At 41.0% G+C, this 23,004-nt stretch overlaps 1 protein-coding gene across 1 annotated transcript in view; it reads left to right on the top strand.

The window, feature by feature from the left end:
• The window catches only part of DMD (dystrophin), a gene marked incomplete at its 5' end in the record, with an annotated part of 78,415 nt that overhangs the window by 6,632 nt on the left and 48,779 nt on the right, over positions 1-23,004 (top strand). Inside the window, 4 exons of the mRNA XM_010293480.1 lie at positions 4,149-4,223; positions 9,521-9,722; positions 13,060-13,145; positions 15,751-15,908. Of these exons, the coding sequence (XP_010291782.1) occupies positions 4,149-4,223; positions 9,521-9,722; positions 13,060-13,145; positions 15,751-15,908 (521 nt within the window). The remainder of the gene's footprint in view (positions 1-4,148; positions 4,224-9,520; positions 9,723-13,059; positions 13,146-15,750; positions 15,909-23,004) is intronic.

Raw genomic sequence — 23,004 nt, 5'->3', positions numbered from 1 at the left:
CTCTTTGAAGAAGAACATAGCCCTTACGTTTTGAGATTTCTCTCAACATGCAGAAGTACACAGAAAAGGTTAGGATTTAATTATCTGATCATTTTTCCATAATATTTATGATTTGAGTTATTCCTATCAGCAGTCTGAAGTCCTCTTCATTAAAGCTGCACATGTAATAAGAGCACTAGTTCTTCTTCAGTGTTATTCATATTAGTATGAATGAGCGTAAGAATATGAACATGAACGTATTTGTATGTTCTAGGCACATGATGGACATGGAGGAAATAACTTTTCTAGATAACCTTGTCCCTACTGCATTAGTTGCCATGAAGCAAAGGGAAGTGCTTGTCATGTCTGTAATGAAAAGAATAAAGAAGTGAAAAGATATTTCCTGATTTCTGAGAGTCACTGATGCTTTAGCAGTAAACTCCTTTCACCACGACAGTCGGAGGGCTGCGGGAGAAGCTTAGGAAGATCATGGAGAGATCTTACTGCTGTCTTGGTGGGAACTGTTCGTTGCTGCAAAGGTGTCAGCTGTAAGCACCTGCCCCATCTTACAGGTCTTCTGTAACACAATCTTAAATCTTCTCCCCTAGAAAGATTTATATTCCTTGAACAGACGGGTTGTTCATGGCTGAGCGATGGAAGAACCATGATTTCTCTTTGCTCTGGGATGTAAATATGGGTGTCACCAAATACTGCTGTGTGATCCTTTCCTCAGTCTTTTTCTTTCCAGGGGCCAGGTGACCTCTTCCTCTACGTCGTTGTTTCAGACCATAAGCAGATTATGCTCTTGAGCATTTACGTTTTTTGTTCAAAACTTGAAAGTTACCTTCTGAGCCACGAGGACTGGGAGTATCATTAAACAAAAGTTTCACATACCCCAAGGGCTTTCAGGCTTCTGACCCCCTCATTCGGGTGACGAGGCGGTGCATACTTTCTAGGAGTGGGAGGAAGGGGCTGGAGGAAGGCACGCGTGGCATATGGAGCTCTCCGATCTGCTCGCAGCTGATAAAAGCTTTGTAGGCAAGGGTCAGAGGGCCCTGACTCTTTTAGTCAGCTGTTTGGGAGTGGCGAGAGCATCAGATTTTTTTCCCTCAGGACCCAGGAAGAGGGGGGAAAAAAAAAAACCAACCACAGGGAAGGGGGAACTACTGGTGTTTCCATCGGCCCTCGGAAGGTTGCTGCTGCTTGAGCCTCCTCCCTCCCTTCCCGCCTCCCCTGCACGATCCCAGCAGTAAGGGCTGGCTTGCGGCCAGGCTTACGCAGCCGCGCTCGAAGTCTCTTCCCTTGCGCTTAGCGGTGGTGTTACCTCCAACGCTCCCAAGCCCGGTGACCGAGTCTCATTCCCTGACAGTCTTATGTTCTGTGGTTCATGTAAATGGCGTCATATGCCAGCAAGGGAAATACTTTGAACTCAGTTAGGAGGAGGCCTAATTGCGCCACAGAGAAACGCGTTCTTTCCGGGGGCGGTGGCGGGGGGGGAAGAGATCACCAGCAGTTTCGTAGGAGTAGGGGGGTGGAAAAAGCAAAATCATTCAGATCCAGTGACCTCAGATGACTGTCACCAGCTGGTCAGAGAGCCGTCCGTGGCGGGCAGGGAGGTGGCGGCATGAGGAAGATGTGAGGTGAGCAGTTGCCACCGGGGCAGTGACCGGGCGCGGGCGGGCGCTGCTCACAGCACGGAAGGTGGGCGGGGGGGCACGCGACGGCTGCGCTTGGCCTCAGCGCGCAGAGCCAAAAGCAGACGTTGCTGATACTCTCCCAAAAGCTGAGATGAGGGATCCGAAACGAGCTCCTGATCATTTACAGCTGATGCTTCTTGGCAGCAACGTCATTAAGGTTGATGACAAATTCAGTGTGTTTTACATATACAGGAAAACAGATGTAAACTACAGCACTTTCAGGATTAAGTGTCTTCATGGATCATACTTTCTGCCCTGATCGATGCCTTAAATATGCATCTATATTTACTAATATTTCTTGAAATACAAATAATAAGTAGAGAAGCTTTTTTTCAGAACACTCAGGGAAAATTTAGGGAAGGCTTCTTCATTTTATCTAATGCTATGTGTAATCTAGTGTGTATTGTTTTTTGGAATACAAGTGCAGATTTACAACAAGGGTACAAAATGTAACTGAAGTCACAGCGCGTTTGCGAGGGACTGCTTTATTAATTGGCCTTCAAGACAAATTAAGTCGCTTTATTTAAAAGGCTCGCTGTATTCTACACCACATTAAGGCTTCTGGACCTGTCAGGATGATTGTGAGAGAGGGAGCTGGCAGGAACGATATGCAGGAGAACTGCCCATTTTAAAAGGTGTGTGGGTCTGTGCAAAGACAAAGCTGAAACTATCCCTTCTGCTGTAAGACGCGTTTTAGAAATGTTCCGCAGCTTTTACTAAGGTATACAAAACTACTGAATTATCAAACCTCAGATTACTCATTCAGAACAGCTTAATTAAAATTAATGTAATTGAGACTATATTCCCTCTGCTACCTATACCTGTACAGCATTGTAAATGATGTTGGGATAGTTATACCCGAACTACCACGTTGCAAACAGCTTTATAGCACCTCAGCGCATATGCCAGCAGGGAACTGTTTTGTATTTGCCTTCTTTTTCATCATATTCTTTCTCTAAGAGTCTGCCAGGCTTAGAGGCAGCTTGTTGGGCTAAATGGACCTTTATTCTGAGCCAGTGTATGTTCTTTTTGTATTTACAAGTAGTTTACATTTTTCAAACGTTTCCCATCATTAACTCCTTAGGCCCCGCGGCTTTCATCAGTACATTAAATGCATTCAGTAGTGTTGCTGGGTGCTGAGGCGGGCTGGCGCAAACAGCCCATTCCTGGGCTAGAAAACCCTTAAATTACAAGATGCCCACCGATCTGTCGGGAGCGGTCCCTAGACCCCCTCAACGCCCAGGAGTGTCTGTGCCCAGGAATTAGTTGGGCAGGTGACGGGGCCATGACTGCAGCACAGCAGAGTGCCCCTCGCCGCTCCTCACCCCCAGGGCGGCTGCCCCGTAGCGTCCCTGGGAGGAGCTGGCAATGCCACTTGGGAAATGGCATCGGTTCGTGGACTTTCTCCCCCAAAACAGCAACCGTGATGGCTTACCCGGGTTCTCTTTGATGAAGTTACCAGCTCGCAGCTATACATGGTTAGCTTAGGTATCTGTTGATCTAGTCGCGTAAGTGGATCAACTTTCCTGGCCAGATTTGGTCCAAGACACATTTTGTCCAAACCTCCTCCTTTCTGTTCAGCTTTATCTAGTATTCACTTCTTTGGCTACAGACCAGTTGCTGTGCCTTGCTGTGGAGATCACTGGAATTTGGTGCTGAATAACATTCAGGTGGCCGGTACCGAGCCTGCCGAGGCCGAGAGGCTCGCCTGTTCTGGTGCGGCGTGCCTGCTTTGGTGTGCGTCCCTGCAGCGTCCCGGGCGGTGTTTGCAAGTCGTGGTTGAGCTATTCCAGCGGGGACTTGTGCAGGTCTCCTCGTTTTGGTAACCGCTGGAGAAGGCTGTACGGAAAATGGTACCACACCGTCTGTTCCCAGCCGGGTGCCATTCCCCGCTGTGCTGCCGCTGGGAGCTCACCTGGCTGGGTGAGCTGGCTTCTCGCCGGGAAGGCTTTACGTCTCAGGGCATGGCTGGGCTCTGCTTGGGTTGAAAGCACAAAAGTTTCATTGTTGGGGTTTTTTTTTTAGCGGTAGCTGAGAGTCACCTGCTTTTTCCTGGGCAGAGCTCCTCTCGGGGCTGCCTGCACGCAGCCTGGCTGGTGCGTCGGGCGGACAAGGGGGAGTTTCAGGTTGTTATCTCGCTCGCAGTGCCTGCGGTGTGAAAGGCTGCGGTGTTTTCAGACAACGCTGCTGCAGTCACTGATGTTGTCCTTTCAAGTGCTCTTAAGTTCAGTGCCTTTGAACGAAAGGAAATAACACTTTAGGACTTAGTTTTTTTCTTCTGGATGATTTATTGTCAAGATTTGAGGGCCTTTGCTCAGTGAAGTAGAATTTCTAACATACTTTTTTTTTTTTTCCTCTGTTCTTTTCAGCAATGAGTATAATATTCTAGTTCAATTTAACCAGACTCAAGAAAATGCTGTTATTTCTAACGTGTAAAGCTTATCTTTTATTTTAATATTTCCCCCCCTACAGCTGACCTGAACAACGTCAGGTTCTCAGCGTACAGGACTGCCATGAAACTCCGCAGGCTGCAGAAAGCCCTCTGCCGTAAGTATGTGCCTGTGCCTCACCCGCTGCCGGCAAGACTTTGTAACCAGCTCACACGTTTATTCACAATTTGCAGAAGCAAACACCCCCACGCGTACCCCCAGCTCCGCCTGGTGCATGGAAACCTCTCACCTGAAGGGTCTTCTGCTGCCACTGGTTTGCATGTTCCTTACAAAACCAAAGTGCTGGGTGGTCTGTAGATCTGTCCCTCATAAGACAGAGAAGCGGGTCAGAAACAGAACTAACATCCCCTGCATATTTCTTATCTTTATACTCTTTAGCCAGGTATTTTCACTGCGCTCGTTAGTGGAGCCACGTCCTGTGTCAGCCGCAGCTTTACAGCTCAGGGCCAGGCGAACAGGATTGTCGTGTGCTGGGAATGAGGAGAGTTGGGGTGAAATAATCGCTCCAGAGCTGGAGTTGTTAATGGTTTGTTAAGTTGAATCTTTAACCCTGAGGGGTTATTGCCTTTAGACGAGATCATCACAGTAAACATTTAGCGTCATTTTTCCTGAGCTTTTGGTTATGTTCAGAAGTCTCTCATCAGCCATACATTAGGGATGTGCGTGTTATAACACTTTAACTCTCTCAGCTGGTGTATGGCATTCTACCTGTCACTGGAGTTATGTTTCCTCTTCAGCTTATTGTAACCTGATAGCTATATAATTTGCTCCTAGTTTTCTTGGCAGGCCAATCAGTTGCCAAAGCAAGCAGCTTATTAGGCAGTGCAGTTTGGGAGGTTATTAAAATATTTTAACATTCACTATTTGGTGTTTAATTACGGGGTTAAATTTCTGACACAGTTGCAAATGTCTCAAGTGTTGATTTATCTCAAGTTTGGATTTGTGCTCACATGCTCTCTGGAACTGTGTCAAACCCTGATATTTTTGAGCATGTTTACTTTTAGGCTTATGAGCATGGGTGAATTCCACTAGTGAACAGACTTAATTTCTGAATGTATAAAAAAATAGAAAAGGAAAAGAGGGGAAAAAAATAAACAATAAGTGAAAATTCTTGTAACATAATGAAATGTTTCAACATAAATGCAGTGACAATGAATTTTGATGATCAGAAATACAAACATCTTTCCATGGCACAGCACTCCTGCCAGGCTCGTTGTGGAAAGGTAGTGTACAGAAACTAGAGTGATATGCAGTGAAAGGTATACAAAATCAGTGCAGCACTGAAGTAAGGAATGAAAATTTTTGGAATTACAGGTTTCTTTAGCTGGCAGTGCACAAGTGTAACTTGTAACAGGTTTTTATGTCTGAAAGTGCAAAACTTTGCATCTTGTTTTATCTATATTACTCTGATTTCTACCACTGAATAACTTGAGACTCATCTTGGACTTTACGGTGTGGAATTGTAATTATGCACTGAAGTTCATCTCTCGAGGTTACACTTTGGTAGATTTTCTGAGAATGGATGTTTTCAGAGACATGCAGTGGCGCTTACAGTGATTAGTTTAGCACATTCTTCATACTTGTATTTAAGGAGAAGTATTTAAGGAATTTGGTTAGCAGTCTTTGTTCTTACAAATATTTTTGCTTGGAGACAGCATCGTTGTATTTGTGTATTCTATGATTTCAATGTCATTTGTGAACTCAGTTTAATCAGATTTTTTTCTTTAAAAACCCCAACTCATTACAAAATTCTTTTTCTGCAGTTTGGCACTAATAGAAATAGAGCACAGTGCTCGGTTTTAAGGCTCCTACACATAGCCAAAAAATCCCTAAATTCCACCTGCAGTAGGTGCTGCTTTCAGCTCTTACTTTTTATTTCAGTTTTAAGATAGCATGAGTTTAAAAAAATAAAATTATTTTCTGAAAACTTCGTAAAAAGCAGAGCAATGTTGTCTACTGAGGAGCGCTCTAAAGATGTGTGCGCGACAGAAGGCCTGCAGAAGTGGGGGTGCAGCCTATTCCTCAGTGGCAAGAATAAAAAAAAAGGACTATTCTTACAGTAGTTCTTTTCAGTTTGTAAATTAGACCAATGAACATCAAGACACTAGGACATTCAGCCTAAATAAGAATATGGAAGATGGTAATCCTTAACAAAGAAATGTTGGGACATTGTGTTACATTAGGAGAATCTAGTGTGTGGCTGTATCATCCCAGCCTTTGAAATTGTTGTGGGCATGCCAGGTGTAACTATTGTACCTTTTTTTTAAAAAAATGTATGATTTCCTTTGATAATCACATCAAAGCATGTTGACTTTCTTGCTTTGCTAGTTTTAAAAGATCTGATCTTCAAGTGCAAACCACATCTGAATATTGTGATGTCAATAAAATAAGATGTATTCACAAACTTTTCTTGGAAATGCAGCAAAAGAAAATGTTCAAGAGCTTCTGTTAGGGTGCTTTTTTCCTTTAATTTTATACAAGGCTAGATTAAATACATTTTTTTAACGTATCAGTCAGCAGCAGCAGATTACAGAGGAGGTGATCTTGCATTCTGGCAACACCATTAATACTTTTTATCACCAGCTCTACATTGAGATTTCCCCAAGTATGTGACCTCCACAGCATACTTTCTCCTGCTTGTTAATTGTCACCTCTGTCCTTCAGTTAGTTAGTTATTCCAGGTCATCTTTTATACTTCTCCTGCAATCTGGCCACAGGCTGGTGTTTACTTACAAACATCCTAACGTTTTTTCTCTTGCTTTAGTGGCCAATGAAATATTTATATAGATGACTGACTTAGATTTCAAAATAAGCTAGAAGGTACTGCTCACACACATTTTGGAGTCAGTTTTGGAATTTTAAATAGAAGAGAATAAAAGGGTGGCAGAGAACCCAGAAAAAGTACAAAGCATAAAGTGGTATGGTTTATTTCAATTAATGCTTTGCAAATCACTGAAAGGCAATGAATATGCAACTCTTCAATACGTATGTGACTGTTGGGGCTTGTCTTTTGAAAAAGTCTGTCATTCATGCGGCCTCCATATTTGCTTTCAGGAATGAAATACACAATTCCTGGTTCTGGGTGAGGACCCCCCCCCATTTCTTTAATCTTGGTGGGAAAGATGCAGGAGGAGCTTAGCGTGGTGAAGGCCAGAGACATTCTTCCCATAAAAAGAAGTTCCCTAAATCAGAGTGTGGCAAGAACTTTTTGCTTGTTGTAGGATGAACATGTGTCATTAACTTCAAGATAGGACAGGAGGATGATGAAAAGCAGGGTGAAAGGCTTTTCAGAAGTTGCTGCTTATTAGCAGGAAAAGCTTTCACAAAGTGGAATGACCCATGTTTAGCCGTAGCTGCATATATAATTAAGCTGCCACTCAGATGCCTTGGGGGTTCATTTAATTACCGTTGATTCATAGTCTCAAAGGAACTGAGAGTTCAGCCTAAAGCTCGGAGTTAAAGGTGTTGTGAAGGCAGTGCTCTATTTCCAATTTGGCTAATACATTATTATATTATATATATGAGAAGAAAAGTCTCATCTTTCTGAGACTCCTAGGAATGGGTCTGATAAATATGCTTTTGTGGGATATAACACTGAGCTTAGAATAGCTGTATTTTATATGCTAGTAAGTTAAACACAGTATTCCAAAAGATTTTCTTTTAATAAATATCTATATGGTAATTTGAAAAAGTAGAATTCTAATAAAACCCTGCACAAAAGCATACATTCAAAGTTAAATCTCTTGGTATAATAATGAGGATGCCATTCCAAGCTTTCCTTATTATTTTCCTTATTATTTTTCTTTGTTTCCTCTAGCACTGGGTATGTTAAGCAAACAGGGTGAAACTTTCAGAAGTGCTTAAGCGATTTAGTAACAGAAGTTCTGCTGAATTCAAATAAAATCTATACTCCTGAAATTCTGTTGGCAATTATGAAACCCCAGTGTACTGTCCACGCAGCATTACCAAGCAGCCCGGTGTGCAGCTGAAGTGTTTGTCATCTCCACTAGGACATCAAAGGGTCAGCTTCATCCTTGGTAAAATAGAATAATCAAGTGTGAATTTGGCAAATGTACCCTTAAGCTGGATCAAGTTCTAAAAAAATTCCTGTATGGGGTTCTGCATTTAGCCTCTGCACGTTTGGGGTTTCTTGGTGTTACCGAGAGATGTTGCTTACCAGGACTCAATAAGACACATTTTTATTCCAATGAGAGAAGAACTGGTCTTGCAGTTGGGTCACTTCATTTCCCGATTTTGTGAAGAATTTCCTGGGTGATTCGGGGTAGTTCATTTTGGGCCAGATGCTACTCCCTCGAGTCAGGTTTAATCGTGCTGTACTTTGTGGCTGCTGATGGTACAGGCAGGACTAACAGCATCTGGGCTTTAATATCTCCATTGCTCACACCCTGGAAATTCACTGCAGGGAATTACAAAGGGTTTTCATGTGGCAATAGGAGGATGTGCATCAATAGCCTAATTTTTTTGATTTATTTTGTTCTTATTCTTCTTCTACTTAGTAAACCAACATCCCATAACGCTCTGATTTGGTATCCCCAAAGTGTGATGCTGCTGGTGATGCAGTGTGCAGAGACTAAGAGTTGAGAAACGGACATTCTGTTTTGCCATGGACATCCAAATTTTAAAATGCAACAGACTTAAATTGGAACGAAAATCAAGTTTTTAAATGTCTGTGACAAAAAACTCTGTTTTATGTTGACTGATAAGTTTAAATGTGTCTTATTCTGTGAAGTCACAGAGGTATTTATAAATATAAATGCTCAGCAGAATTAAAAATGGATAAATTTCATTAATAAATATTGAAATAGGCCATTTAACGTTTCTGGAACTTTCTTTTCCCTGTTCTCGCCAGAGGAAAAGTAACAGAGAGGTTAACCCCAGTTCAGTTGTGATTTGTTTGTATATTCCTTGTAGAGTTTGGTTCAGTTAAGATTGCTTGACTTCTGTAAGCAATGGATGGCATGTCTCAGGAAAGCTAGTGACACACACTATGTTTAGAGCACATTTGGTGAATACAGTAGTCAAATATTAGCCTATCTGAAAAGGCTAATATTACATGAAAGATGTAATTTTTACTTACGTAGTAATTTATGTGTAGTATTTCCATAGGATCCAATAGCTTAATAGGTACTTTACAGCTAAAAATGAAACAGATTTCACTTGTGTAAACACTGCCCTCTAAGACCACAGCTGAATAAACAGTGCATCCGTAGGAGTCTTGAAACCAGTCTTGCACGTGACTTTCAGAGGACGTAAAACGTCCTCTGGCCAGGTATGTAAGGCAAGTAAATTGTTCGGTTTACTTTTTGGGTATGGGTAATACAACCACTGTTTCTCTTCAGTCTTTATTGTGGGGTTGTTTTTTTATTTTAACAGTGGATCTCCTGAGTTTGTCTGCTGCCTGTGATGCCTTGGACCAGCACAACCTCAAACAAAATGACCAGCCCATGGATATTCTGCAGATCATTAACTGCTTGACCACCATTTATGATCGACTGGAACAAGAGCACAATAACCTGGTCAATGTTCCTCTCTGCGTGGACATGTGCCTCAACTGGCTGCTGAATGTCTATGACACGTATGTAGGGGTGCTCTGAACGTGGGGTGCTCAGGAGCTGTCCCAGCACAGGGGAAGGGGTAATGAGCCGTTTGTCTCACTGGAAGATGAATGGCTGGAAGCTGAAAAAAAGGGTAGTTGAAGTGAAAGTTTATTAAACCTAATGGTTTAATGGCTGCATTTAGCTGAATCAATACAGCCCTTGGTTAGGCCTACAAACACAGATTTATTAAGCTAAGCAATGAGAGAGCTGGAAAACAACTTTTTTAACAGATTTCTGTGCTCAGAGCAATTCGGGCACTGCGTGTCCTCAGTAGGTCACGGCTTTGCATGGCTTTTTTAATTTATTTAGATAAAGACCTTCAAGAGAAGAAGCAACGGTGTAAACACTATCATATAGATTCTTGCATGTGTCTCTACTTCTGGATGTTAAACCTTTTCAGAGCTGTCCATTTTCTGTAGCTTTCAGTCTGTAGTTCTTCTTCAAAGATGGAAGAGCCTCGTCTATAATCTGCTGTGCTTACAGTCTGTCTCAGGAGATTTGAGAAATATTTCATCTAAAATACTTGATCATAAAAAGCACCATAAGTATAAATACAAGAGAGTAAATTTACCTTCAGAAAATTTATGGTCATTGATGTTCAGTGGGTTAATGATGTTGCTCATAATGCACAGACAAATTCTAACACACGTTTCTAAGGTAATTTTAGAATAAGCCATTATGTTTGTATTTGATTAAAGACAGCAGTAGCAGTATTTATTTGTTTTTTTTAAAGTTCTTATCAGCCACCTTCAGCCAGACATGCTTATTACTGTGGCAAAATAAACATATACCTATAGAAATAGAAGGACATGGGTCAATTCTTATATTTCCATTGGCATTTGGAACCATATGGAAGTGAAGTGCCATAACATTGTTCTTCCATCCACCCTTTATCACAGCACTGAAGTTTCAAAGATCACCTGAAAAAACAAAAGTACAGATTTCTACAGAGTCTCTTCTGCAGGATCATCTCCTATAAGCCAGTTGCTTGTAACATCCTCTGCAGCAGCTGCAGTATCCTGTGAAATGGATTACCCAGATTACATTATATTTTCGTGTAGTGTACCGGTAGTGTGGCATGGGGCTATAGTCATTTAAGAGACAGGTTTTATTTCTTTAATCTGCTTTGGCTGTCACAGAACTGTGATCCACTTCTGAATTATCATCAGCTATAAGTAACATATGAATGAAGACACCCAGTTAGCGAAAAACAAAAAAGATGTACTTGGGATGTTAATCCAAATCAGCTACATTAGAGGCAGAGAGGGAACTAAAGGTCGTTCTACAGGCTGCTCCTGAGCTGGACCATCCGGTTTGGATTTGCCGTGTCCAGTCTAGTTTTCTTTATGTTGCACTGTGCTGAAAGTACAACATTAGAAATTATAATCGGCTGCCTCCAGGCAATTCCCTAGGTATGCTAGGGAACTGTATATTGCAGGATACGATGAAACAGAAAGGTGTTTTATGTGTGAGGAAAGCTCGTAACTGTTTTGCTGAAATTCAGGTTGGAATTATACTGGTAAGAGTGGTGACCTTGGGGTTACATGTGTTTAGTTTTCATTGTAAACGTAATAGGCAGAGATCAACTGAAGTGCATAGCAGTACTGGAGACGTTTAATTAAATGTTCTGAATCTTTACTTTTCTTATAATTGAAAACTGTCATTTGTAAAGATATTAATCAAATTCACAGTCAATGACTGATCTAATTATGGGCACAGCTCTGCAAATCCAGCACGTTTCAGATTTGTTTTAATTGATCAGTCACTCATGCTCATTTGCAATAGCATGCTAAATTATTGGTTTGACTTGGGAGGAGAGGAGAGTGAACTGAACAACTCATGATTCGTGCAAGTTTCAATTTAATATGCCTTGCAGGGAAATCATCATTCTTCATTCTTCTCCTGTATAATTTGCATGAGCCTGGTATTCATCAGCAGGAGTTTCTCGGGGCACAGATGATAATTAATTTGGAAAAGATTTGAGGGAGAGGAGTAAGAGGAGTGGAGTGTGGAGAGCATAGGTAAACAACAAATGCTTATTTGTTATGAAAAACGCAAGATTCTTTCGGAAAAGGGTACAAGTTCTAAATTTGGCTTCGTCCACCAGTTTCCGTCTGCACCTTTTACAGGGTTTGCAGGGGAGATGCGCTGGTAAATGAGCACCGCTGGCTCCTACGATGCTTTCGCAGGATTAAAAAGACAACATGCATCTTTGCCAAACAGTGCAGTGGCATGCCTGTGCGTGACTTCTCTTATTTCCAGTGGTGTTCTTACTGGTGACGCTTCAAAGCTGTTGATAAGGCTCTGCTTCAAAAAGTCAATTTTAGACATTAGCTTCCTCCTTTGTCTGTATCTTCATTTGCGATAGATGTTACATGTCTGAAATGCTATCAGAAATAGAACTCTTGGGGGAAGCCGGCAACTGGAAGTAAATTGACCTAAACCAGATGCCTGAGAGAAGATGTGAAGGTTCATCGTTGCATCGCCTGCAGCACAGAGGAGGATGTTCTTACCACAGTCGCATTAAAAAGCAAAAGTAATAGGGCGGGCGCGTCACAGGGCAGGAGTGAGCGTGAGGGGAAGGCTGCCCGGAGGCAGCGCGGGGACTGGTGTGGAGCGTTCCAGCCCCTTGGTACTGCGCAAGGCAGCTTTAAATGCTGCGAGGAGGAACCACACCGTCTTGTTAATGGCATAACTGTGCAGTCTGCCTGCCTTCTCATGATTTTTAGGCAAGCTTCATCATTCACCTGAACGTCTTACAAGTGCCTCTGTTGCTGCACACTGCTGGCAGAGGCTGCTTTTTCGTGCCTGTCTCCGTATTGCCTTCTCAAACAAGTTAGGGCAAGGCTGACGGACAGTAAGCAAAGACTTTCTATCAACGGCTGCTACGTCACATTTCTAATGAAAGTGAAGTTGTATTGTCTTTGACAAACGGGATGGTTTTCTGTTCTGTCAGGGACCTCATCTTCCCCGAGAATAGCTCAGCAGCAGTTCACAGAGAAGCCTTTTCGAATAAGCATAGGCTAAAGGTTTTTTACTCTCATGTTTGTCATAAAAAAGAGATAAGTAGTTATTTCTAAACAAGGCCATTTCTGGTTGAATTGATACAATGGCATGATCCAATTCAGCTATGCCTGTGGAGCCACAACCATATTTATATTTCGTTTCTAGTTTATGTGATAACTGGCCATGTGCAACATGGTTCTGTGTGGGACTTCATTTATGACAACTGTGATACTGCGGTGAACAACGGTACAGTAACCAAATTATTACATGAACGGATCATTTTATCAGCCAATGTTTCTTTTTCGTTAGGGGTCGAACAGGAAGGATCCGTGTCTTATCTTTCAAAACTGGTGTTGTATCCCTTTGTAAAGCACACCTGGAAGATAAATACAGATGTAAGTCAATGTAATTCTTTCTGGTTTAGTTTATGTTTATATTCTGTTTTCATTCCTCCTATTTATTGCATAAACATTTAAGTAGCATACAGAGACATTCTTTTAGATAGTCCAGGTGCAAAGTGTGTTAATTTGCTCCAGCTTGTATTCATTCATATGGTTTTAGGTAGTGTAGCACAGTGATCCCGAAACGTTTTTGATCATGCACCCTAATGGGTAAAAAATTTTTGAGCATGCACCCCCAATAGATGTATATTTATTTATAAATTATACACATGTACTGCCATGCTAATATACTACATACATTATAAAACTTAAACAAAAATATACATTTAAGATGTTGAGATAAAGATGGAATAAGCACTATTTTTTTGTATTTAATTTATCAACAGAACAAAAAAAATATTTTCTTACCTCACTACAGTGGATTGTCTTGTGCACCCTCGGTGGTGGATGCACCCCCGCACTTTGGAGACCACTGGTTTAGCACACCTTCATGCACAGAAATGCATGTCTACAGGACAACTTGCTTTACAGCATTTTAAAATATATTACCTTTTTAAAAAGTTTGCCACAATGTGGTCAGGGTCTTACTATGTACATTGTGCTTAAATAAAGTTGCTATCTTTAAATAAATATTAAAGGTAAGCAAATTCTGTATATTTTAATAGACCAAACCCTGAAATACTTGGAAAAAATCCACTTGGAAGTTTTATTTGACTAATGAATCAGTTCGCTAGTGAGGCTAGGATCCAGACAAGATCTACTGAAAAGAGTAGTTCTGAAGAGTAGCTTTCTGGTTAAATTCAACTGGTATCACTCATTCATGCATTTAAAAAAAAAAAACAAACAAAAAAACTAGAAAACCAAACCTTTAGGATTTGACCCAGTACCATACCAGTTCTTCATCAGTTGTTACTATTCTGTTCTTCTACTAATGAAAGTTGAAGAATGCTAAAGAGAAACCAGACAGTTCCAACAACAGCATCTGTGCATGACTATGTATAATTGGATCAGATTTTAGGGCAATCACTATGAATGTCACAGTTTAAATTTCTAGATGGTTCACGTGGGTGTTGTGAAAAAGTATTCAGAAATTCTTTTAAGAAAATTACTCAGTACAGATATTTTTTCAAAATGTTATTTCATTGAAGAATATAGAAGTTATAAAGGAAAACATTTATTCATATTTTATTGTCTCCTGCAGTGTGTGTGCATGGTAATGCATAACGCCCCTTGTTAAGGTTGTAGAACACTTAATGTTTTAATGATGGGGAAATTGAAAGCCAAATAATTTGTGGGAGAGGAAGGAATTGTCTCTGCCAAGCTGTAGTCTGGCTTCACCATTCATGCCGAAGTCGTAGTGCAATTGCTGTGGCTGCAAGTACGCAATGAGTCGCACCCCTTAAAATTTTTTTCTTTCATTTCTGCACCAGCGGAAAGTTGGTTGTGCTAAAGCACAAGTTTTCAGGCTTGCAGAGGTGATGGAGGGATTTATCCAAAAATTATTTATTATAAAACTCAACTTGGCAAGAGTGAAACTCTTGTAATTAAAAAATAATCCTTTCTATATCCATTCCTCTGTTTCTTTGGAAGAAAGCAGGTGTCTAAGCAGTACTAGGAAAGTTATCGTAAGCAGTGCTGAAGCACCTTGGTAATTGTATCCCTGGAGTCAGGTGAAATATTAAGGTGGCTCCAAAAAGAGGGTATTATTTTATTCTGTCTGCTTTTCTCTCTCTTTTTTTTTTTTTTTAAACTCTATGAAAAGTAAGGAGAATTTATTCCAGTCATGTATTGTCAACAGGGGTATTACCAAATAAATATTTCAGTTAATGCTAACCTGATTTTTCTTATTGTTATGAACTCTAAAACCTCCTCAATGTATGTGCGGTATAACTGATTCCTACCCAATTAAGTTGAGCTTACAAAGGCATAGTAATTCTGTCCTGTAAGGATTCTTTTCTAGAACGATGCAGTAACACAACATGGCTTCAAGTGACATTTCACTTCAGAAATAAAAACTTAATATGATATTAACATTCCCAGTGGATGGCAGAGTCTGTTGTGCTATAATGTTTTTCCTTCATTTTAGAAATACTATTGGATTAAAAGATTATGATAAATCAAAGTTAGGGAGCTCTTGTTTTTCAGTTCAACTCAATTGAAAGAGAAGTGGATTCTCTGAGTTACACGTTGATTGCTAAGACTTGAAAATGCACTGTATGTTGTATGAGATTATTTTACTGTTAAACAATATTTTTAAAACATTTATATTGTTGTCACTCAAAGATCCTGCTGTTTAGTTAGCTGTGTTATAGAGTCACAGCTGCTATTATCAGTAATGCCAGAGGTGCTGTCTGATAATGGCCTTTCTTCCCATGTACAAGCCCATAATGCTATTAAAAATTACCACTAGACTGCTTATTTAACTGAAAAAAACCTCCAGTGTTTATGGGAAGAGAAGCAGCCAAACTGAAGACGTGCGTTCACGTCCACCAAGGCTGTTGACGACACTTGTGAGCCTTTGAAACGATGCAAACTTCTGGGCGATTTGCCATATCCCAGTTGTGATGCTTTCACACGGGTGTCCTTTTCCTTCCTCCAGACCTGTTCAAGCAAGTGGCCAGCTCCACCGGCTTCTGTGACCAGCGCCGGCTGGGGCTCCTGCTGCACGACTCCATCCAGATCCCTCGGCAGCTGGGGGAAGTGGCCTCCTTCGGGGGCAGCAATATCGAGCCGAGCGTCAGAAGCTGCTTCCAGTTTGTAAGTTCATGTTTGCTCGCTGTTAGTTTTCTGATTTGTATTTTGTGTTGACGTAGCCTGTCCATTCCAAAGAGGATTGAAAATCTGGAAGAAGGATTAGGGTACCGAGGGTTGTTTGATGGTGGTGTTCATTGGTGTATTAAACCGTTCCTTTGACAAGATGTATTTGAATTAGTCCGTTTCTCTGGCCGTGGTGGAAGAAGCCCAGATTATGCTGTTATCCAGAAAGCAAATAGTTGTCATCAAAGCTTGTATTGTAACTGAACCCAGCAAGCAGTTTAAGTCTTTGTTACAGCAGCTCCTGGTTTTACAATTTTCTATTGCCAGCAGTAGACCACCATTTATTGCTGCCATGTAGGTGAACGTCAATGGTTAATCTAAATTTTGGGCGTATACTTACCAGTGACAGCCAGGTGACCAGGGGAGCGATAGAAAAGGAGCAACTGCCTGCAGTGCTGCCTAGAGGTGAGGAGCACTGGTTGAGTTCCTTCCACTGCTTGAATGGATAATGCCAGTTTTCTTTAAAGAGTACTGAGAGAATTCCTGTCCTGTCTGTTGAGGAATACACTGCAAACTGGAGGCTCTTTTTCAAATTTGTAAATTATTTAATCTGGGGAGGAAGAGAGTTAAGGGAATTATTCATCCTTATCCTAACCACCAGCAGAATACACAAGATGAAGACAGCTGCTTAATGAAAAGGTAGAGGAGGGGAGGTAATGTATGGTCTGTGATTAGCTCTCAATGCATCTTCTACATTACAATGGAAGAAACGCTTTTTTCCCATCCCCTAACTGTCCCCGGGGGATTTTTTGTTTGGTTGGGGGTGGGGGAATTTTTTTGCTTTTTTGCCTGCTGCTCAAGTTTCATTATGTGGTAGGTTCAATTATGTAGTAAGCAAAATGCAGCAAGTTTTTTTCAATGAATATTAATGCTTGGAAATAGTCTTCTTACACACAGTGACTATGAAAAGAATCTAATTCTAAAATCACCACAAACTTCAGTTGTGATGGGATGTTTGCTTTCCGTACTTTTTAAACTTCTTTCATCAGATCAGTTCTACAGGATTCATCTTTTCCCATTTCATTCATGTCTTGACCTTTTATAATTTTAGCCTGTATTTGATCCCATTTCTAAATTAATATTTTACAGGGTCATGCCCTGGGTGGATAACCCATGCTGATAAATTGCGCATAGTACCTTTGATAGCTGGGTTAGACCCTGCTGTGGCTTTCAAGCCTCAAGTTCCATGTTGTGCTTTCAAGTGGGACCAACACAAAATGAAGCCGCAGCAAATCCATGGTCAAAAGCTTGTTTGTGCAAATGACCTTCCTCAGAAATCAGGACTTGCTGGATCCTGTCGTTTTCCCAAGTGAATGCCAACAGCGCTTAGAACACTGTTGAAAAACTGATAAGGACAGTAACCTCAGAATCTGACAAAAGCGTAGTTTTTTTTGAAAGGGGTCTGCCATTCTGTGTGTTTCTACTAGGAAAAAACTAATAAAATTAATAGTTATGGAACAGACAAACCCAGTTTTTATAAAGTAGGAAGAAGAACTTGGAATAAATGTGTATTTGAATAAAATGAGTTAGAAACATTGTCATTACAAATGAAGACATGCCAGCGGGCTGAATGCTGTACCGCATCCAGCTGCCAGCATTTTTAGAAACAAGCATAGCTGGGTACGACCTTTGACATGTTCATAAATCAAAACATCAGAAAACCTGAGCTTTCCTTCTCTTACCTGCACTGAAAAATAGGTTTTCTTCTCACCTGCAGTAAGAGGAATTTCATCCTCTCTTTTTCTTCTGGATGAAATCTCATCTTAATTTGCAGAGTGGGAGGGTGGTTTCTGACCTGGGTTGCAGCAGAACAGATGATTTTCTAGGAGGACCAGAAAAAGGGAGGGAAACTCAACTGGGGAGGGAAAGTACAAAAACAGGGGGGATAGGATCCTAGGGAGAGGAGCAGAAATCCAAGCATGGGGAGGGAGAAGGAACTAAGAAGTGAGGAAAAAAGGGCCACCCTTAGGGAATGATGGTAAGAACAGTAGTAGGAGTAACAGTGATGAAGGAAACAGAAAGGTGGCTGGGATGAGGCTTGAAAGAAAGGAACAGTCAGGAATGCAGATGGGGGAAGAAATAAGACTTTTCCAGGAGAAAGGGAGGAGTACAGAGAGATCCTTTTGGCGTAAGATGGTGGTGTGGGTCGCACGAGGGTCCTCAGGCTGGGCAGCAGCGCAGAGGTGCCGGCGGGAGCAGGGAGCAGCCTGGGAGCAGTGGCTGGAGGAGCTGGACGGCCGAGCGGGGATAGCACGGAGCTCCCGGTGGCCTCCTTTTACTAAAGTGAGATAATTCAATTTTTAAAAATACTGTGGGGATTCATAGTTTACATTACTGTGTAGAAACTAAATTAAGTCTTTCTTTATACGCCCACGGTGAGTAATGCTTTTTCTTCAGTAGTGGGTTTTTTTCCTTTCTGTTTTTTTTTTTTTATTATTATTTATTTCTGGTGATGATAAGCCAGCAATAAATTGCAGTCATGTCAGAGTCTGCAACAAATGTGTGCTTCAGAAATGGCTCTCCCAGCCCCCTTAGGTTAGGTGCCCTGGCAACGGCCTTGGCTGTCTGCACAACAGCAGAAAAAAAGGGGATGTTTACTGTTCCGGGCGATAACAGGGGAAATCTCTCCTGCTTTTCGGTTTGAAGTGCAAGTCCTTGGGAATGAGGGTTGGGGAGGGCAGGCTTCCCAGCCCGGCTGTTGGCAGCAGCCAACTTTTGCTGCAGGCTGCTGTTCATCCCCCCAGCACCGACTCTTGCTTTTCATAGTTTTCTGCATGTATGGGAAGGTGCTGATATTAATTGTTGGGAGAAGAAAGGATATCGTGGGACTCATCTTTCTTACGTGGGGCAGGGGGATGTAATTTCTGCTTTGAGATTTTAAAGAAAAAAAATCTTTAAGTGAGAGCAAAGAGCTTGATCTAGTGACTGAAGACTATATAGTTCTGCCTGCACTCAGACTGCATCAAAGCAATCTGTAGATCCATGAAAAATGGAGTGAATTCAGTATTACTGCAGTGTGAAAGCACTTTCCTTTTTGATCTGTGATGTGATCTACATTTTTTAAGGAAACTGGGTAGGGAATTGTTATGGACTGGAGGACACGCGCGCTGTGTTTTAATCACAGTCGAAAATTATTAATATGCTTTCCTTGTATAGTGTAAATAGGACGTAGGAATTCACATCACTGCCTTGGATGAGTTGCTGTGACATTGGGACATGTGTCATTGGGACATCGGGGCATAAGAAATGTGATGCAAAAACAGAGTGCTGCTCAGATGAAAATGTCTCTTGCTATTTCTCAATAAAACATTGGATATTTGGTTCTTGTTTATAAACTGCTTTAAGTATGCTTTCTTCTGAGCGTGCACTTGGAGTACTTGATGTGAAAAACTAGCACAGATGAAGCTAAGGAATAGTAAAATATGTACAGTTCATTCATATCTGTATTTTAAACCTTCTTGTTTCATTTCAGTTTGGCAGAGGAAAGTATTTTAATATACTGTGTTGTATAGTCTTCATTTCTAGGTTTGTACGTGATCAATGATCAGGCAAGATCAGCCCGGTTTTTACAACCACTTACCTGTGTCCTATCCAGCGTATTTACTCAGACAAATAAAAGCCAAAATAGGGGCCTTTTAGTCCTTTTACGTGGAGTTTGAGTATTGCAAATCCTGGGCCAGCACCCTAATAGTGACTTTGACCGTAAATGCTGTGATTTGAATTGGTTGGGCAGTTTTTGGGGGAGGGGTGGTTTGCGGGGTTTTTTAACAGTCAGGAAATATCAATACTGTGTACAGATAACACAGTTGTATATATATAGTTACGGAGAGATCTATATGAAAATAACGTCCAAATGCAGTGTTACTGTTGAGGGACTCAATCTCTCTTGAGACATCCAGGCAGCCCTTGTTTCTATTCATAGGGTATTTCTTCTGCTTTTGGCTCTGACAGCTGGCCTGAGGGAACTAGCAAATCCTTCCTCAAGCTGCTCCGCTGTAGATGTCATAAAACAGCAATTCTGGTTTTATTTCAGCAGAGTTTTGTGAACCTGTGCCTGACTTTGGGAGGCGCTCTTGAAGAGTCCTACAAGTGAACTGCGTTAAAGAGCTATTTTAAAATGGTTTAGGGGATGGGGTATGGGGAGCGGGAAGATGGTGGTTTTCGAGTGTGGATGATATAAAACTCTACGCCAATTCACTTCTGCATTCATGGTTGGGTTTTTTTATTACTTTCTACCCCAACCCTAGAAACATTCTCTGGAGTAGTCAATGCAATCAAGTGTAATGCAAGGGTCCAAAGGCATTTGCGCCAAGGGTTGAGGCAGATTTAAGCACTTTGTATCACCCAAAGTTACCTTTATAATAATCCTCTCTTTCTTGACCACAAAACAGCACTTGTCTTGGAGATGGTAAATTCTTGACTTTTGTTTTCTTACCAGCTAGCAATGGGGTGAGCACGAATGTATTGCAGAAGCCATTCAAGAGTGGAAGACAAGGCTCGACAGGGTTTGGTCTGACTCTGGGGAGACAGAGCTGCTGTTCATGGCTTGCTCTGCGTTCTTAAACTTGTAACAACTCATAGGAATCCCATTCCCCAGTTTGGATTGTCCAAAAAAAGATTTACCTAGACTAATGTAAAGCTTTCCATCCTGGATGAAGAACACCATTAAATTAACAAGGTTATTTTATTTCCAGTTAATGTCCTACACTGCAGGTAAACAGAATGTAGCTCATCAAAAATGTCAGAAATTTGTGCTATGTTGTCTCACCCTGCCCAAAAAACATATCACATTGTTCATGTTAAAATCATGACTGTATTTTGGAGCATGTTTCATATTATAGATAGATAAAATTAATATAGCATAAGATATTTTTCAAGCTACTAGCTGGAAGACAAGGGTGAAAGAAAAATGAAAAATTCAACTCCCAAGTATTGCATAACGATACTAGCACCACCCAACTTCCTATTCCTCCATTGTTTCTGCAAAATAAATACTGAAAAACAGATGTCTGGAACATAATGAATTTGAATTTCCCTCATAACAAATTGTTACTTGTAAGCTGGAAGGGGCTTTATGAATTTTACTTTATGATTCACTCTGTTATTACCATAAAAATTGGGAGTTGCACAGAAATGTGTTCAAGAGAAGAACCATTAATATTCTTTACAGCTTGATCTTGTTGGTTCAGATATGAACTGTATGAATTCAGACTTTTTCCCTTATGTAAAGTCTGTAGCTGCTGCCTTTACCGGATTTAGAGATTATTTAGAAAATCGCAATAGCAGCTCAGGGAACAGTCAAGAACTGTCTGTCCTGTACTGTCTGACCCTGACCAGCTTTTCTCCACGTGGCTTTAAATCTTCATGTAATATAATTCGGAACCAGTTCTGATACATTTTAATGCAACTAATCTCTCTGAGCACAGGTTTTGTACAGCCAGCGTGCAGAGCTCTGGGTAGGCAGCTATTGGGACTGCTGGCAATCGACAGTCACTGCAAAATTAAAATAGATCTTTGGATGTTACATCCAAAGTCTTTCATCGCTGCAACATTTTCCCTGCAAATTTAAAGCAGCTACAAGTGGAAAGCAGCGCTTTGAGCGGCTCATTCTTATTCTGGCTGCAGCTTGCACTGCAGCATTTCCGTACACCTCATGTTTTTCTATTAGAAATGGCATATTGAAGAGATCCTCTTAAAATATGTTTGAGGCTTGGAGGACCTCTGTATAGAAAATGTAGTCCGCTAGGCAGGGTAATGGTTTGCCAGTGTAGTTCCTGGCTGATGCTGACTCAGTGAGTGAGACAGAGAAAGTCTGTCCCCAGCCTCTTTACTGCCCTGGCTGCTAGCTGAAAAATACATCAGACTTTATAAATATGCCTTTCTCTTAGGAGAGTTCTAGAATTAAACTAATTCTATTGAATTCACTGATGTCCTGCAGCAGAAGACCATATCCACTGTTCTGAGCAAATTCTGCTGCCAGTATCAGCTGGACTTTATTGTACTTTTGATTTTCTCTCTTTTTCCTTTGGGGGAGAGGGATTCCTGAACTCTGTAGTTACATGAGAAAACAGAGGAGTAGGATTTAATGCAGGAGTCTCCAGAAATATTTCAGTGAGTGAATAAAAAAGGTCATTCCATTTCATGTAAGACCTGTAGTGAATATTAAATTGTGAGGGACTTATCTGAGTAACTGTAGATATGTTGTGGTTTGATGGTTTTCCCCAAAAAATCCAAAAAAGGTGTGCATGACTGTACTAGAAATCCATAAACATGGATCTTAAATGCGGTCTTTAGATGGTTTCCCAAACTGGCATCTCAAGAAGAAAACCCTGACCAAAAAATCTCTTTATTTCTAATTAATCAAAGTATTGCAACAGCATTTTAAGTCAATTTTAATGCAATGCATTATTCAGGAGGTATTCTGGGGTCGGGGGGAGTCCCATCTTTCTTGTGGCCAGAGGTTCTATTTAGGAGACTTTGCATTTTTCTTAGTCTTCAAGTATTGATCAGTTAATTTGTTTGTCAAGATTATAAACACTGTTAGCTTTAAAAAAAAAAAACAACACACACAACTAATTGGTTTTCCCTATAGCGCTCTCTCCTTTAGATCAGTTGTGATATATTTTCTCAGAACTCATTGCTAGCATTTTTAGTTGAATAGGATTTTAGCTAGGTCATACTAAACTCCGATTTGATGAGAAACTGGAAAAGTAACTGAGAACAAGCATAAAAAACGCCAGCACTCAATCCCGTATTCATCTCGGTCCATGTACATGATACATTAATGCTTATTATTTATTTAAATGCTTCAAACAGGTTTGGAACCACAAAGGAAGACAGTGTGCCTTGTGAAGTTTGAAATATAAAAGACTGGCCCACTGAGGGCTGTATTTGAAAACCCAGAGAAAAAGAAAAACAGAGGATTTAAATATACTCAGCCCATAAATATGCTGTTTCTGTTGGGTAGCACAGAAGGAAATGTCTCAAGGAATTTGAATTAGCATGTAGTGATGGTTTAGAGAAATGGAGCCGGGAG

The sequence above is a fragment of the Phaethon lepturus genome, unplaced genomic scaffold (assembly GCF_000687285.1).
Source record: "Phaethon lepturus isolate BGI_N335 unplaced genomic scaffold, ASM68728v1 scaffold11398, whole genome shotgun sequence".
Taxonomy (NCBI): domain Eukaryota; kingdom Metazoa; phylum Chordata; class Aves; order Phaethontiformes; family Phaethontidae; genus Phaethon; species Phaethon lepturus.
Note: the sequence above shows the minus strand (reverse complement) of the source record. Positions and strands in the feature narration are given on the sequence as shown.